The sequence below is a fragment of the Choloepus didactylus genome, chromosome 4, assembly GCF_015220235.1.
Source record: "Choloepus didactylus isolate mChoDid1 chromosome 4, mChoDid1.pri, whole genome shotgun sequence".
Lineage (NCBI taxonomy): Eukaryota > Metazoa > Chordata > Mammalia > Pilosa > Megalonychidae > Choloepus > Choloepus didactylus.
Genome location: NC_051310.1, coordinates 15,561,914 through 15,575,171, shown reverse-complemented (window position 1 = coordinate 15,575,171; position 13,258 = coordinate 15,561,914). Strand labels below are relative to the sequence as shown.

The following is a 13,258-nucleotide window of genomic DNA, read 5'->3' as shown; positions in this document are numbered from 1 at the left end:
AAGAGAAATGGCTCAGGCAGATCCGTTGTGTTTCCAGTGCACAGTGCAAGGCGTCGCAGCTCGTGCTTTTCACAGGCGCTGGCCTGAACTGGCATCTTTGCTGAGCGGGGCAGGCTGGCCGGGCAACCTGGGGGTTGTGGTCAAGGGCAGGGGTGGGCCCAGGAGGTTCCTGGGGGTCTTTCAGGGGCCGGCAGAGTAAGGGGGGACTAGTCCCCTCAGCAGTGGGGGCGTGCAGGGACTCATCAGCTTGAATATCTACTAAGCAGTGTGAGCTGAGAGAGCCCTGGAAACCGATTGGCTTTAGAGAAAAATCTTTATCTCTTTCTGCTTACAAAAGTCATACATGCCTGTTATAACAATTCCAGAAAACCCTAAAGCAGGAAGTGAAATTCAGTCCACTCTTGATTTCAACACCAGAAGGCCGGGTCAGCCCAGCGGTTCTTTACAGGTGACGAGAGAAGACAAAGACCCGTTCCTGCTCAGTGCGTTCAGAGCCCTGCAATCTGGGCACCCACACCTCTCACCCTCAGTATAAACACTCGTCGGTTTCCCCGGTACAAGAAGGTGCGGTTTGAACAGTTTGTCCGAATGTACAGTGCCAAGCAGAGAGGGTGTCTCGGGGAAGGCTCTAGGGCAGCAGGTGACTTAGAGCTGAGCCTGAAGGCAGGGAAGGGCAGAGAGGTGAGAACGAGGACTGTTAAGGGAGAGGGAGAAAAACGGTCCAGCAGAGCTGGGTACGAGAGCCATACAAAATGAGATCGGGCGAGGCCAGAAAAAAAATTCTTCTGCCTCCGATCACACTTCCCACCATGACTGTCTTATGTATTTAAAATTATGGCTTAATAATATTACCATTGATTGGACACTTAGGACATGCTGTGCATTGCTCTACATGGTTCCCTTGAACTAATTTACTTAACACCCCCAGCAATGTTTATGCAGTGGGTACAGTTATTATCCCTGTTAGATAGCTGAGGAAACCGAGGATCGGAAGGACAAGCAACAAGCTCACAGCTGTTCAGTGATGGAGACACGCCGCACACTCGGTCAGTTTGGCCCCGGAGCCTACACACGAGCCACGTGGCCAGTGCAGCGCAGGACACGGTGCAGTCCTAGAAGCTGAGCCTCCCACCCGTCACAACAAAGGGCTGTTGAACACTTTATTTGTGCTCACCTCTGTTCCAAAATCGTGAGAGCCTGTCTGTTGGGACCCCTGCAAACCCTGGAGGGAAGGGACGTGAGCCTTGTGGTGGGAGATCGGAGCCCCTAGCCAAGGGCACCTCAGAGGTCTCTGTCCCAGGCAGACTTCTAGTAAACATTTACCGATCTTCCCCACTGCGTACCACACACTGTGCTGGGTGCTGAGGGTGACTCAGAGCTGGGCAAAGCCTCGGCCTGGCCTGCAGGAGCTCCCCTGGGTGGTGGCCTCGGTGTGAACGGAAGCTGTCACTTTGTGTGAAGGGGTAGCAGGGGGGAGAAAGAGGTCTTACCGCAAAGGGGCGAATGTGAGGCTTTGCCATTGCTTGCGATTTTGCAGACCTGCAGTTTGAACAATAAAGTTGGACTGGTCTCTGTGTCTAGACCTGGGCTGGGCCCCGGCTACAAAAATGAATGAGCCCTAGTCCCTACAATGCAAGCGGCTGACCCAGCCCGCAGACAGTCGGGGACACTAAGGATGATGCCGTGTGATGATGCTGTTTTAGAAAGAAAGAGAAAGGGCTTCGTATACAGTGCCAGGGGGCGCAGAAGAGAGAGTGACTGATTTCATCCTTCAAGGTTTCACAAGCGTGCTGCAAAGGAAGACCATGTCTCAGTGGCGATGGAAAGCTGCTAATTGTTGAGCAAGCCCAGGCATGCTAGGCTAGGCTTTTTGCAAGCATCACCACTCATCCCACTTGCGGGATTAGTGAGGAAGGCCTTTACGGTCCCATTTTACAGATGGAGCCATCTCTCTGCCCCTCACTGCCCCAGGGGTTCTTTGCCCCAGCCTCCCTTGGCTGCAGTCTGGGCGGCTCCTGGAGAAAGTCCTCGAGGAACCAAAGGTGAGCACTAGGTGGCGCTGTGGGCTGCCTCCCCCGGCTGGTAATTCAGAGGGTGACAGATAATAGGAGGGATTATGGTTTGTCAGGACTTCAGTCACATCTTCCAAGGACCTCCTGTACTGTAATATATTTATATATATTTTTAAACTCACTTCAAAAATGTTTTTTATGTCTATTCTAATGGGAAACCATTATCTTTGGCCATAAATAAATGAATTTTAATTTTTTAAAAAGTCATGTTAAGGATTTAGAACAGTGCTTAGCATGTAGATAGAATGTGAATATAAAAATCAACTTCAGCTGATTTATTCCTGTAACAGTCTCGGGACCACCAATGCCAACAGAGTTCTGTCCTAGGCTTTGAAAACTGGACACTGGCAGACTGATGTCCCCTCGATGCCTGTGTTTTTAGAGCTGGAAGGGGGGTAAACCGAGGCACTGAGAGGGGAAGGGACGTATTTAGGTCACACTGCCAGCCCCCAGGTCGGAGCCAGGCCTGGAGCCCAGGTCCTGCCTTCCCTCTCCGCCCCACAGAAGCTAGAAGAACCTCGGGAACAGGAACTGAAGCGTGATGGCCACATGTTTCTCAGCTCCTCTGATGCCTGAGAACGTTCTCTGTGGGGCTCCCAAGCCCGGATGCACCACCTGTTGGGTGGATGGAGCACTGGAAAGAGTCAGGGGTCCTTGGGGTGGTGCCTACCGGGACCACTGATGAGCAGCAGGTGGTTTCAAGCAACTTATCTACTCTCTGGGCCTGTTCTCCTCTGGGCAGCCGTCCCCAGCCTTTGGGCACTGGCTGCCACATCCTGGCTCCCTGCCTCTCTGAGGAGCTGTATCCACCCTGTGATGGGATCTCGGGCAAATGCTTTGATTGCCCTTCCTTGTCAGACTATCACTCAATGGGGTTATCCTGCCCTGCATTACCTGGGTAGCCAACTCAAGTCAGGCTTTTGGATAGAAGCCGGTGGCCCCAGTTCAGCACCCCTGGACTGCTGTACCTCCTGGAGCCCGGGCAGACAGAAGAGCTCTCCTCCAGCCATTCTCTCACAGTCCTCAGAATTGTCAAGTAGGAAGACTGTTCCTGGAGATAAATGTTTAATTCTGCTTTCCAGACTAGAATCGTCCGTGTCATTTTGCAACATGATGATTAGTGTGATTAGTTAAGGTAACACCAGCTACTGCAATAGGTAATTCCCTGAAATCTCAGTGGATTGATACAAGAGAAGTTCATTTCTCACTTATCTAAGGCCAGTTGGCAGTAGATGTGGATGGGGCCACAGCAGGCCAGACACTCTAGAGGGCCAGGGACCCCCATGAGCGTGGCAGACCTGGCCCCGGCCTCAGGGACTCGCCGCCTCCTTCCCTCTGAGCAGGACACTCATCCCAGCCCTTTCTCGTCTCTCCTCAGTATTGTACCTGGAAGGCTCGGTGCTTGTGTTTGAGGACATCTTCAGACTGATTGCCTTCTACTGTGTCAGTAGGTGAGTAGGCCCAGCCCTGCCCACCCCAGTGCACTCAGCATCTCCAGGAAGGCACAGGACGTCAGCTGGTTGCGATAGACGTCCCATGCAACCATTGGTGGTGGGACAGGGGAGCCCCCAGGGAGAAGGGTGTCACCCAGAGGAAGTGGAGAGAGGGACGGCCCCCTGGCTCTGCCCTGGTCACTAGAGAGGAAGTGTCGTCACTCACACTTCCTTCAACCAGCTGGCCAGGGCCCCTCTGTCGACACTGCTGGCCTCCCTGGCTCACTGTCCATCACCCCAACTTCCTGTGCAACCAGCTTCCCAGGACAGCTTGAGTCCTGTGTGGACCCTGGCCCTGATTCAGGGGTTATAGAAGGACAGGGGAGCTTCCTGCAGGTGCTGCAGCATGAGGGGCTCAACCTCCCTCCGTGGGAGGAAGCTTGTAATTATTAAGCAGCTGCTGGGTGGAGTAAGTGTCTGATAACCACCCTCAGAATCCACTCAACTAATTCAGAACTGGTTTCAGGTCAACAGAATTTAAAAATACATTCAGTGCCAGAAACCAATAGCTTGAACTATAGGGCCTTGACAAGGGCTGGCTGGTGGTTGAGCAGAACGTCCGGGGAGCCAGCGCTCCAGGCCCACTTCTCCCACCTTCTGGTGAAAGCCATGGCTCAACCCGGAACACCCCTCCTCACCTCCCTAGACCCTCCTGGCCCCCCTGATGGGCAGAAAGGTGGTGCTGATTATAAGTGATGCTATCAGCTACCACCAACTCAGTTGAGGGCTCACCAGGTAGCCAGCACTGTGCCAGGTGGACTTTTATACCCAATATCTTTTTAAATCTTCTTAACAGTTCCCCAAGGTAAGTGCTCTTGTTATCCCCATTTTGCAGATGAGAAACTGAGACTAAGAGAGGTAGCTTGCTCAAGGTCACATGGTTGTTAAGTGGTAGAGGAGGGATTCAAACTAACGGCACTCCAAGGTTCATGCTCTCTGCTGGAGCAGCCCCACTGCGTGCATCCCACATTAATGCTGATGACCTCGTGCATCCCACAAGACAGAACGTCAGCCCTTTGTGCATTACAGCATGTCGAGTACAGGGAGATGGGCCCTTTCCTGATCAAAGAAGTTCTCACCTTGCTAGAAGGTGCCCAGTTTAACGCTTGGCATGAGCTAGGTGTTTTGAATGAATGAGTGAATGAATGATGGCATCTTTGCAAACCTCAGAACTTGAGTTGGTTACATAATCTCCCTGAACCTCAGCTTCCTCTTCTATAAAATGGGAAGGATGATGCTGATTATATAGACGCGGGAGGAGAGAACATGTGGAAGGGAGCAGCACTCTGCCAGCTGCCCAGACCATGGCTGGGGCGCAGCTTCATCTGTGTCCGGGGAGGTCAGGAGCCACGGTCACCAAGGCCACCAAGGTCACCTACCACCTATTCTTGCTGCTGTTCTCCATTGTCCAGACGAGCAAATGCCTGTTCTCCTGCTTTCAAACTCCCAGAGAAGCCACCAGGAGGTCCCACGGCACAGAGCCTGAGCCCTGTATTTGGGAGGTGGCAGCCCCGAGGACTGAGCTTGTGAGAGTCTCGGGAGTGAGATGCTGCAGGAGGGGGAGCTCCAGGCTGGAGCTGGAGACCTGTCTCTTGGGAGCCCTGTGACCTCCCCGGGCCTGCTGGCCTCATCCATCAAGCAGAGTTTGTCAAGGTTGGGCACCAAAGCGCTGGAGCTCTGTGGTTCCATAAATTCTAAGTACCAAACGCTTGGAGGCAGCTGAGAAGTACAAAGATGCATGTTTCACGTGCATAGGGGTGTTTTGATAAATGCTTGTCAGTTGCAGCTCTGAGAACATTGTGCACCGCCCTGAGCCACCGGCCAGGCCCTGAGTGAGCACCCCCACGCCCCTTCACCGAGCCTTCTCCCCCAGGCCCCGGGGGCCCTGGGACCGGGCACCCTCCTCAGGAAAATGGGGACCAGTCCTGAGACAGCTAGGGAAGATGTCATCATCCAAGCCTGACTTCCTCCCCTTTGCATCCTTCTCATCCTTCTCAGCACATTCTGTGCTCCATCAGCAGCCTCTGTCCCCCACACAAGGGTTGAATGTTGGATATTGTGAGGGCTCCAGAGAGGGCTGCCAGACCTGGCTGGGCTCAGAGTCCCCAGGGAGCTGGTTAGAAATACAGACTCCTCAGTGGGCCTGGGTGGGAGCATGGGAATCTGCATTTGGGAACTGGTTCTCAGGGAGTGAGACCAATGGCTTAGCTGGGGATCGCTATGAGACGGGGATTTTTGTGCATGTGATGGCCAAGGATGGGACCCTGGAGAAAGCGGATGGGAGAGAAGTCAAGCAAGGGTCAGGGGTGTGGCTTCAGGTGAGGCCCCAGCCTCACCTTGTTCCTGCGGGCAGCTCTGGGTAGATAGGACGCCTTGGAGCTATCCCACTTAAAGGTAACAGCCAGCCATCACCCGCAGCTGCAGGGTGGGGGCATTCGGAGGCATTTTAGACTCCGCACTGTCCGTGGGGCAGGCAGTGAGATGCACACAGGCCAGGGCGAGCCTCTGAGGGCCATGGGGGCCAGGCCTCAGGAGCACAGAGCTGGTACGGGGCCCAAGGGGCCTGGGAGTGTCTGCTGCAGCCACCTCCTGCAATTGAGGCAGGCTTTGGGCTGGCACCGACCTCACGGTCCTTTCCCACCCTGACAGCAGTCCTGCAGGGTCGGTAGGTGTTATCTTCAGACCCAGTTCATGAGCTGAGCCTTGTAAGGGGCTTAGATCACACTCAAGAAAATGATCAGGCATATTCTTATTGCTGTTACAGATGAGGAAACTGAGGCTGGAGGGGGCGGGGTGTATCAATTCCTCGTGTCGCCCAGCTAAGTCCCAAGCCTGGTTTGAACCCGAGTCTGTCCAATGGCCGAGCCCAAGCTGCTTGTGCCCAGCACGCTGTACAAGCCTAGGGGAAGCGTGTTTCCCCCCTTCTCTAGATTCCCCTTCCACGTGGGGGAATCGAGGCAGGCCAAGGTAGCAGGGAAGAGAATTTGAGGCAGAGGGAACAGCGTGGGCAAAGGCTGGAAGTGGGGAAGCTAAGGATGGCTTCAGGACAGCTTCTTGGAGAGAGCTGACACACCGGTGAAAGACAACTTGCCTGGAAGGCCTCGGAGGCCAGGCTAGGGACTTCCTTCTAGGTGCAGGGACCCTGTAGAGCCCACAGTCAGACTGCTCTAGCTCAGTCCCAAGGCAGCCACAGCAGGCGGAGCAAGGGAAGCGTGGTGGCCAGTTGGGGCCACAGCAGCCATCGAAGCACCACGTGGGGGAGCCTGCCCTGGGCCAGGGACAGTAGGGCCGGCCACCGCAGGGAGGAGAGTGGGGAGCAGGGGGAGCCTGGGCAGATGCTGGGGTTTCTGTCACAGGCAGCAGGAGGATGATGAAATGAGGAAGGAAGGGGCGGGCCCTTGGGCCTGTCCTCCAGGATGCTGCCAGGCACCCGGCCTAGTGACTGAGCCACCACCCTGCTTTCCCAGGGAGGGGTGGGGTGGGCAGCAGCTGGCCAGCGGTTCAGCTTTGCCTTTGAAGAAAGCTGCTATCGCCACATGTGGAGCCACCCCTTCAGCCCCCCCTTTGCTGGAGCCAAGCACCAACTTTATCGAACCCCAGTCCTGCCTTTGGACGGTCCTTGTTCAGCCAGTCAGCTGAGAAGGGCCCCTCTGCTCAGAGGCCCCAGGCAGGGTCCTTAACCCCGGAAAGAGGCAGGAAACACCCAGGCTCCCACTAGGTACAAGCTTGGGCTGCATCTCCTCCACACCCCGGCTCAGTTAATGCTCCAAACAGCCCAGTAAGACAGCCTCGCGTCCCCCTGGTTGAAACAATGACCTGCCGGGAATGGCAGAGCTAGGATTTTTAACCCAGGTCTGTCAATTCCAAAGGCCATACTGCTTTTTCTCTCTTTCTCTCCCTCTTGCTTGTTTTAAAAAAATTTAGCAGGGTGAGTTCCTGCTTTTCCCCTACATAGGGTGACTTTCAAAACCACTGAAGTCACCCAGAAGCTCAGAGGAGATGGCGCTGAGGGTGCCACGAGCTGTAAGGGAAGGGGCTCCATCCTGGGACCCCTCCCCAGGACACTGCGTCTCCCCATGGGGGTCACATCTCCAAAGCTATACAGCGCCGTGCGGGCTGGCCGGGGGATCACGGGCATCGGGGGAGGCCTGTGCTAAAGAATGCCTGAGGTCAGGTACATGGCTTTATGACCTTTTCAATCTGTGGATCACGGCCCAGTGGAGGGTCTTCAAATCTGTTTAGTGGGCTATGCCTGTCAGTTGTTTTCATGGCAAATAAACTAGACTGGAAAATATCAGAATACATCTCATGTAGTTGGTGTAAGTCTTGTTTTGCTAAACTCTGGTTTTAGTTGTGTGTGTGCATGTGTGTGTGTGTGTGTGTGTGTGTGTGTGTGAATGAACACGCCGATTGTGGTGTCAAATGTGTTACTTACCATCGGTCAGTCGGGGCTGACATTGGAAAACGTCGGCCAGAAAAAAGGCCCCCAGAGCTGGACGTTTGGGCCCCAGGAGCTGTGCAAACTGATCCATTGGAGTGTGGGAAGAAGGTTAGAACATTTATTCTAAAAACCCCAATTTGAAAATTTCTATTTTTGTGAATGCTTTTTAATGGACTTAATAGTTTATGTGAGGAAACATCTATACATATCTGGAGAGGGCTTAATTTTTATTTTTAACGATAGCCTTTTTGTGTGTGGGGGGGGTATTCCCACCCAAGCCTGGGTTTAAAAATGTGGGTTCCCAGGCCTCACCCCCAGACTTGCCCCTGGAAATTCCAGGGGTTTCTGACAGAAGCAGTCTGTACAGAAGATATGGGAGTTTAGGATACAGTAGATCCCTCAAAACTGCCCTGTTCCTTTTGGGGTTTTGATAGTCATCGAGTGTCCCTCTGGTAACACCCATAAGACCCGAGGGTGAACCGTGTGAGAGGAGGTGTGAGTAAGTCACACATTTTATCCCCAATTTCAGACCCTGCCGCCCTCTTCACACCCTGCTAAGCTGTACTTGTGCAGGCTGACGTGCCACCAGTCCCCAAACTCAATTTGCGCAGGGCCCACCTTTGTCACTGAGCAGAGGGTGCCTCGGAGACACCTGAGGTTTAGGTTGGAGGAGTGGGCATGTTCGATCCCTGTTCTTCTAGTACGGGAAGAAGCACCCAGCTCCGTCGCTTGGGACCTCTTGCTTTTGAGCCCACACTCATACACATTGTCTGTTGGAGGGTAAATAGGTACCTGCCTTGGGGAAGGGGAACAGTTTGGCAAATTCTGGCATTTTTTAAGTACATGTACCCATGGCCCATGTACTATCTAGGAATCTATCCTATAGAAATACCAACGTGAGAGCGAATGATTACCTGCTAAAATTGCTCCTTGTAGCTTAGTTTGATCCAATAACAATTTAGAAACCATCTTTTGCTAAAAAAAAAAAAAAAAAAGAAAGAAAAAGAGAACACTGGAGCCAGCCTGCCTGCATTCAGATTCAGGCACTATCACCGGCTATGGGATCAGCACAAGCCCTTGGACTCTCTGTGCCTCCGTTTTCTCAACTGTGAGATGGTTATAAGGAAAGTACGTACTTCTTGAGGTTGTTGAGAGTATGAGAACAGTGAGAATTCAAAGAGCTAATGTATGTAAAGTGCTTAGAATGGTGCCTGGGTACTCAGTAAGCTCTGTGAGTGTTAGCACTGGTAGAAGATGAAAAAAGTCTGGATGTCCATTAAAAGAGGGAAAAATAAAAAAGGGCCATGCCATGGCATACTCTGCAGCATGTGAGAACAAGCACTATATCTGAAAAGGAATAAATGCTCACCTGACAGTGGAGAAGAAAGGATTTTATTCACAATCTTGCAAGAATGGGCGCGCAACCGATACATGGTGGTTGGCTCGTGGAACAATAGAACACAGCACTATTTATTCCCTAAGCCTAACATATAAGTCCCTCCCCTGTTTCTCCATTGGCTGGATACTCCAGAGGGTACGCCTATTGGACAGGCCTAATTAACCCACGCAGATTTGAAACATTTGAAACAAGTCTCCACCCCCAACTATAACTGTTATGCCCAATAAGGCACTGACACCACTTCTATGCTTATGTGGCCTCTTTCCTTTGTTCTTTAATTGCAGCGCCAGTTTGAGCTAGTCTGGTAACAAGTTACGAGGCTATTTCAGGAGTTTCTATGCCTGAGTCTCCATTTCCCCTATTCCATCTCACCTTGTGTGAAAGCTAAACTTAGTTTTATTCTCATACAGCAGATGAGAAGAATAAGGTCAGAATGCCCCAGATGGTTACAGGTATGGGAAGACATCTCCTTGGTTCTTGGGCCACCAGGAAGGATCTAGCATGGTGAGAGCCGTGGACCATCCCCTCTGGCCTACAGTGTCTAGTCCGTATCCCCTGGGTCATGTGATGTGATCACCAACTTTGTGGGCCAAGGTGTGGGGGATGATGGAGGCACTGATTTTCCCCCCTCCCCACTCCACTGGGGTCTGCCTCGGTTGCCAGGCAGTGGGGTTCCATCTTGTGCTGTGGCTACAGGTTCTGCCAACCCTGAGCTGACTCAGCAGAGGTCTTGGAGCCTCAGAGGGTCTGAGGATGGCCGTGATGCTCTGCACACTCCTTATCCTGGTAACCTCGTGCCAGGTGTTGGCAGAGAACTTTATTCCAAGCCCAGCTCCCCAAGGAATGCCGTGGGAGATGGCAGCTTGTACATTCATAGTGGGAGTTTTTATTATTAAATCTGTTTATGATGGTGGAAGGAGAGGCAAAAAACTGGCCACTGGCATTTCTGCTCTTCTAGAAGAAAGATATCAAATTGTTGATAAGTTTCACCACATCAAAATAGTATTTGGAGACCTTAAATCAACCATAACAAAAGCCAGTCCCAAGAATGAAGTATCAGAAATTGTCAACGTGAGGACCATGAATAAAGAACTGGAAAGCTACAACTCTTTACTTGGACTTAAGGTAGATATGTCTAGAAAGTTATCGAGAGGAGGGACATCTAAATGTATACAAGAAGCTCAGCTGAGGGCTGGCATTGCAAGGAAGACTCCTTCCCGAGAAGACAACAAAGCACATCCAATATCAAGTAGCTCCACCCAAATCATCCTTCAGAATCCCTCAGGAGAATACAGAACAGCTTCACACAGCAGTAACAGAGGCTTTGGAGGAAAAATGCCAGGCTTGAAAGAAGCATAAAACCCTTTTCAAAGGAATCTCAAAAATGGAAGGGAAGCATGGGCAAATTTACTAAAGAGAAAAATACCTCAGAAAACACTAAACTGCCTATGGAGCCAGTTCATAATAATAAAATGAGTCAGATTAAGCCTGCAGGTGAGCACTTGCTAAAGATGAGCGATTCGGCTGCTGTTGTCAAGGAAGATGACATGGACCTTGGCATCACGGAGTTGTATATACAGAGGACGTCAGAAAATGGAGATCTCATAGATGAAGAATCTAAAGGACTGTTGATTTACAGAATGGATTTAAATACTTGCTTACAAACGCTCAAAGAAAAAAGAAAACAAACGTACGTGAAATTACAAGAAGAAATCAAAGTGATCAGTGCACTTAATAAGTGTGTGGAAAGTTCCCAAACCAAAAAAGCTTTGCTCCAGCAGAAATCACCTGGTTGGAAAGCCAGAGGCAGAAGCTCCAGCAGATACAAGTCCATCTTGAACTTCATCAAGAAAAGGAAACCTGTTTTTATGCAATGTTCAATTTAGAGACAATTTACTCCATAAAGATAGAGGAGGATTTTTCCAAAGCTAATGAAAATATCAGCAATGAATGTGAAGACCCAAAAACATATAAAATTCAAGCAGAAATCATTTCAGAAAAAATCAAGAGTCACTGGGTATTACCAAAGCCTTCTCATCCCAGGAGAGTAAAGCTCATGATACGGGGATGAGCGTTCTTATCGCTGAGAGAAACCTGTGTGAACTGAGAAGAGAAAATGCATACATGGCACAGAAATTAATTGAGGAAGAACATAGGGGTTCTGAAAATTATCATTCCATCCCTGATGACCCAAACGGAGCATTTGGCGGAGTCCTGAAAGCACATCCAGGAATGCTCTGGACCAACAGTTCCCCTCGGAAGGAGGAGCAGCAGGTGAGATGGTGACGGCAGGCACAGCACGCCCTGTGTCGGCCAGCTGCCGGACGCTGGGGTCCCTTCAGTCGGGCCAACCCCCTCCTGGGACAGCAGGTGCCACAGGAGATCAAGACAGAGCTGGTCTTGGGCTCCTCACACAGGCAGAAGCAGCTCAGTAGCTTCTTCTCATTCAGCCCTCTCACATGATGGGGGAGTGGCGGGCCCAGGCCCTGGCCCTCCACACTGCCCCCCCGTCCGGGTCAGAAGTTACGAAGGAGTGCCTGGAAGAAGTTCCTGAGACAGGCACATCCCGGGCTTCCCACTATCCTGGAGAGTGAGCAGGAAGCTCCCCGAGAGCCTGTGTGCCAGCGGCCCTCCCTGGCCCAACACTGATCTCCATGGGTGACAGGGTGAATCAACCCCAACCCCGAGACTCCCGCTGCTGTTTATGTAACCTGGAAACACCTGCTGTGTTGATCCTCCTCCATCGAGGCTGCTCTGAAGACTCGTAACAACAGCAAGATCTTTTTGTCTCAACTGATAGACTTTATTTTGTCTTTTAGTTTTATTCTATTAAGGAATTATAAAATGGCTCAACGGGAAATTTGATAGGTTATAATTGTTAGTGTATTTGATAACTGTAGATTGTGTAATATGAATCTTAGCAGTTAATTTATTCTATTTAAATACATTTCTGGGTAGGCTTAGCATATCATCTGTAACATCAACAGTAGTTATGAGTTTCATGTGAGAAGTTTCACAAGTGGAAACATTTGAAACTCAAGGTTTATTTCTACTATCAAGCAGTAAGTACCCTCTGGTTACAAAATTAATGTAATTTACTATGATAAAATCTGGATAATAAAAAAAAACAAAAATTTCATGTAAAAAAAAAGAATGAGGTCAGTATAAACATATGGACTTGTAACAATGTTCACTATGTAGAGATTTATTGCTAAATGAAGAAAGCAAGCTGCAGAGCAGTATGTATAGCACAATGCCATTTTCATTTTTAAAATAAATGGTCTGTGTGTGTGCATGCGTGTGTGCGCGTGCGTGCGTGTGTGTGCAAGTGCACAGAGAAGGGCTGGAGAAGCCGCTCCCTGTTCAGCAGTGGGGCCCTCTGAAGGCTGGATTGGGCTGCTGAGGGCAGGACCTGCAGGTTTTAGTTTGCACTTTTGTATTGTTTGACTTTCTCACAGTGAATATGTATTTCTTTTCTAATTAAAAAAAAAACTAACATTTAAAAAACTTTAATAAGTGGTTTGTGATCCTGGTTGAAAGTATTGCCGTGAACGGCATCAAGTTTTGCATTATTATGGATTTAAAAAATACTGAATTATGGATTCAGTATTTCCGAAGTTGTTTCAGAAGTTGCTACCGTCCAGGTGACCTGGGGCGGGAACCTTAAGCTCTCCCAGCCTCTAGGTTATCAGCCGTAAAACGGGGGTGTCGATGCCTACCTAGAGGGTTGCTGTGATCTAATCATAATCATAACAGCGACAACGACATCATCATCATGTGCTCTAAGGCCTGTAGGACACCTGGCCTGGCACCTGGACACAGTAGGTGCTCCACAAATGCCCACGTCCCTGGG

General features: G+C 50.6%; 1 protein-coding gene across 3 annotated transcripts in view; it reads left to right on the top strand.

Moving 5' to 3' along the window:
- Positions 1–13,258, top strand: part of RIN3 (Ras and Rab interactor 3) — a 128,159-nt gene that overhangs the window by 74,349 nt on the left and 40,552 nt on the right. For all 3 annotated transcript variants that reach the window (XM_037832027.1, XM_037832026.1, XM_037832028.1), the window contains exon 4: positions 3,451–3,523. In XM_037832027.1, the coding sequence (XP_037687955.1) occupies positions 3,451–3,523 (73 nt within the window). The remainder of the gene's footprint in view (positions 1–3,450; positions 3,524–13,258) is intronic.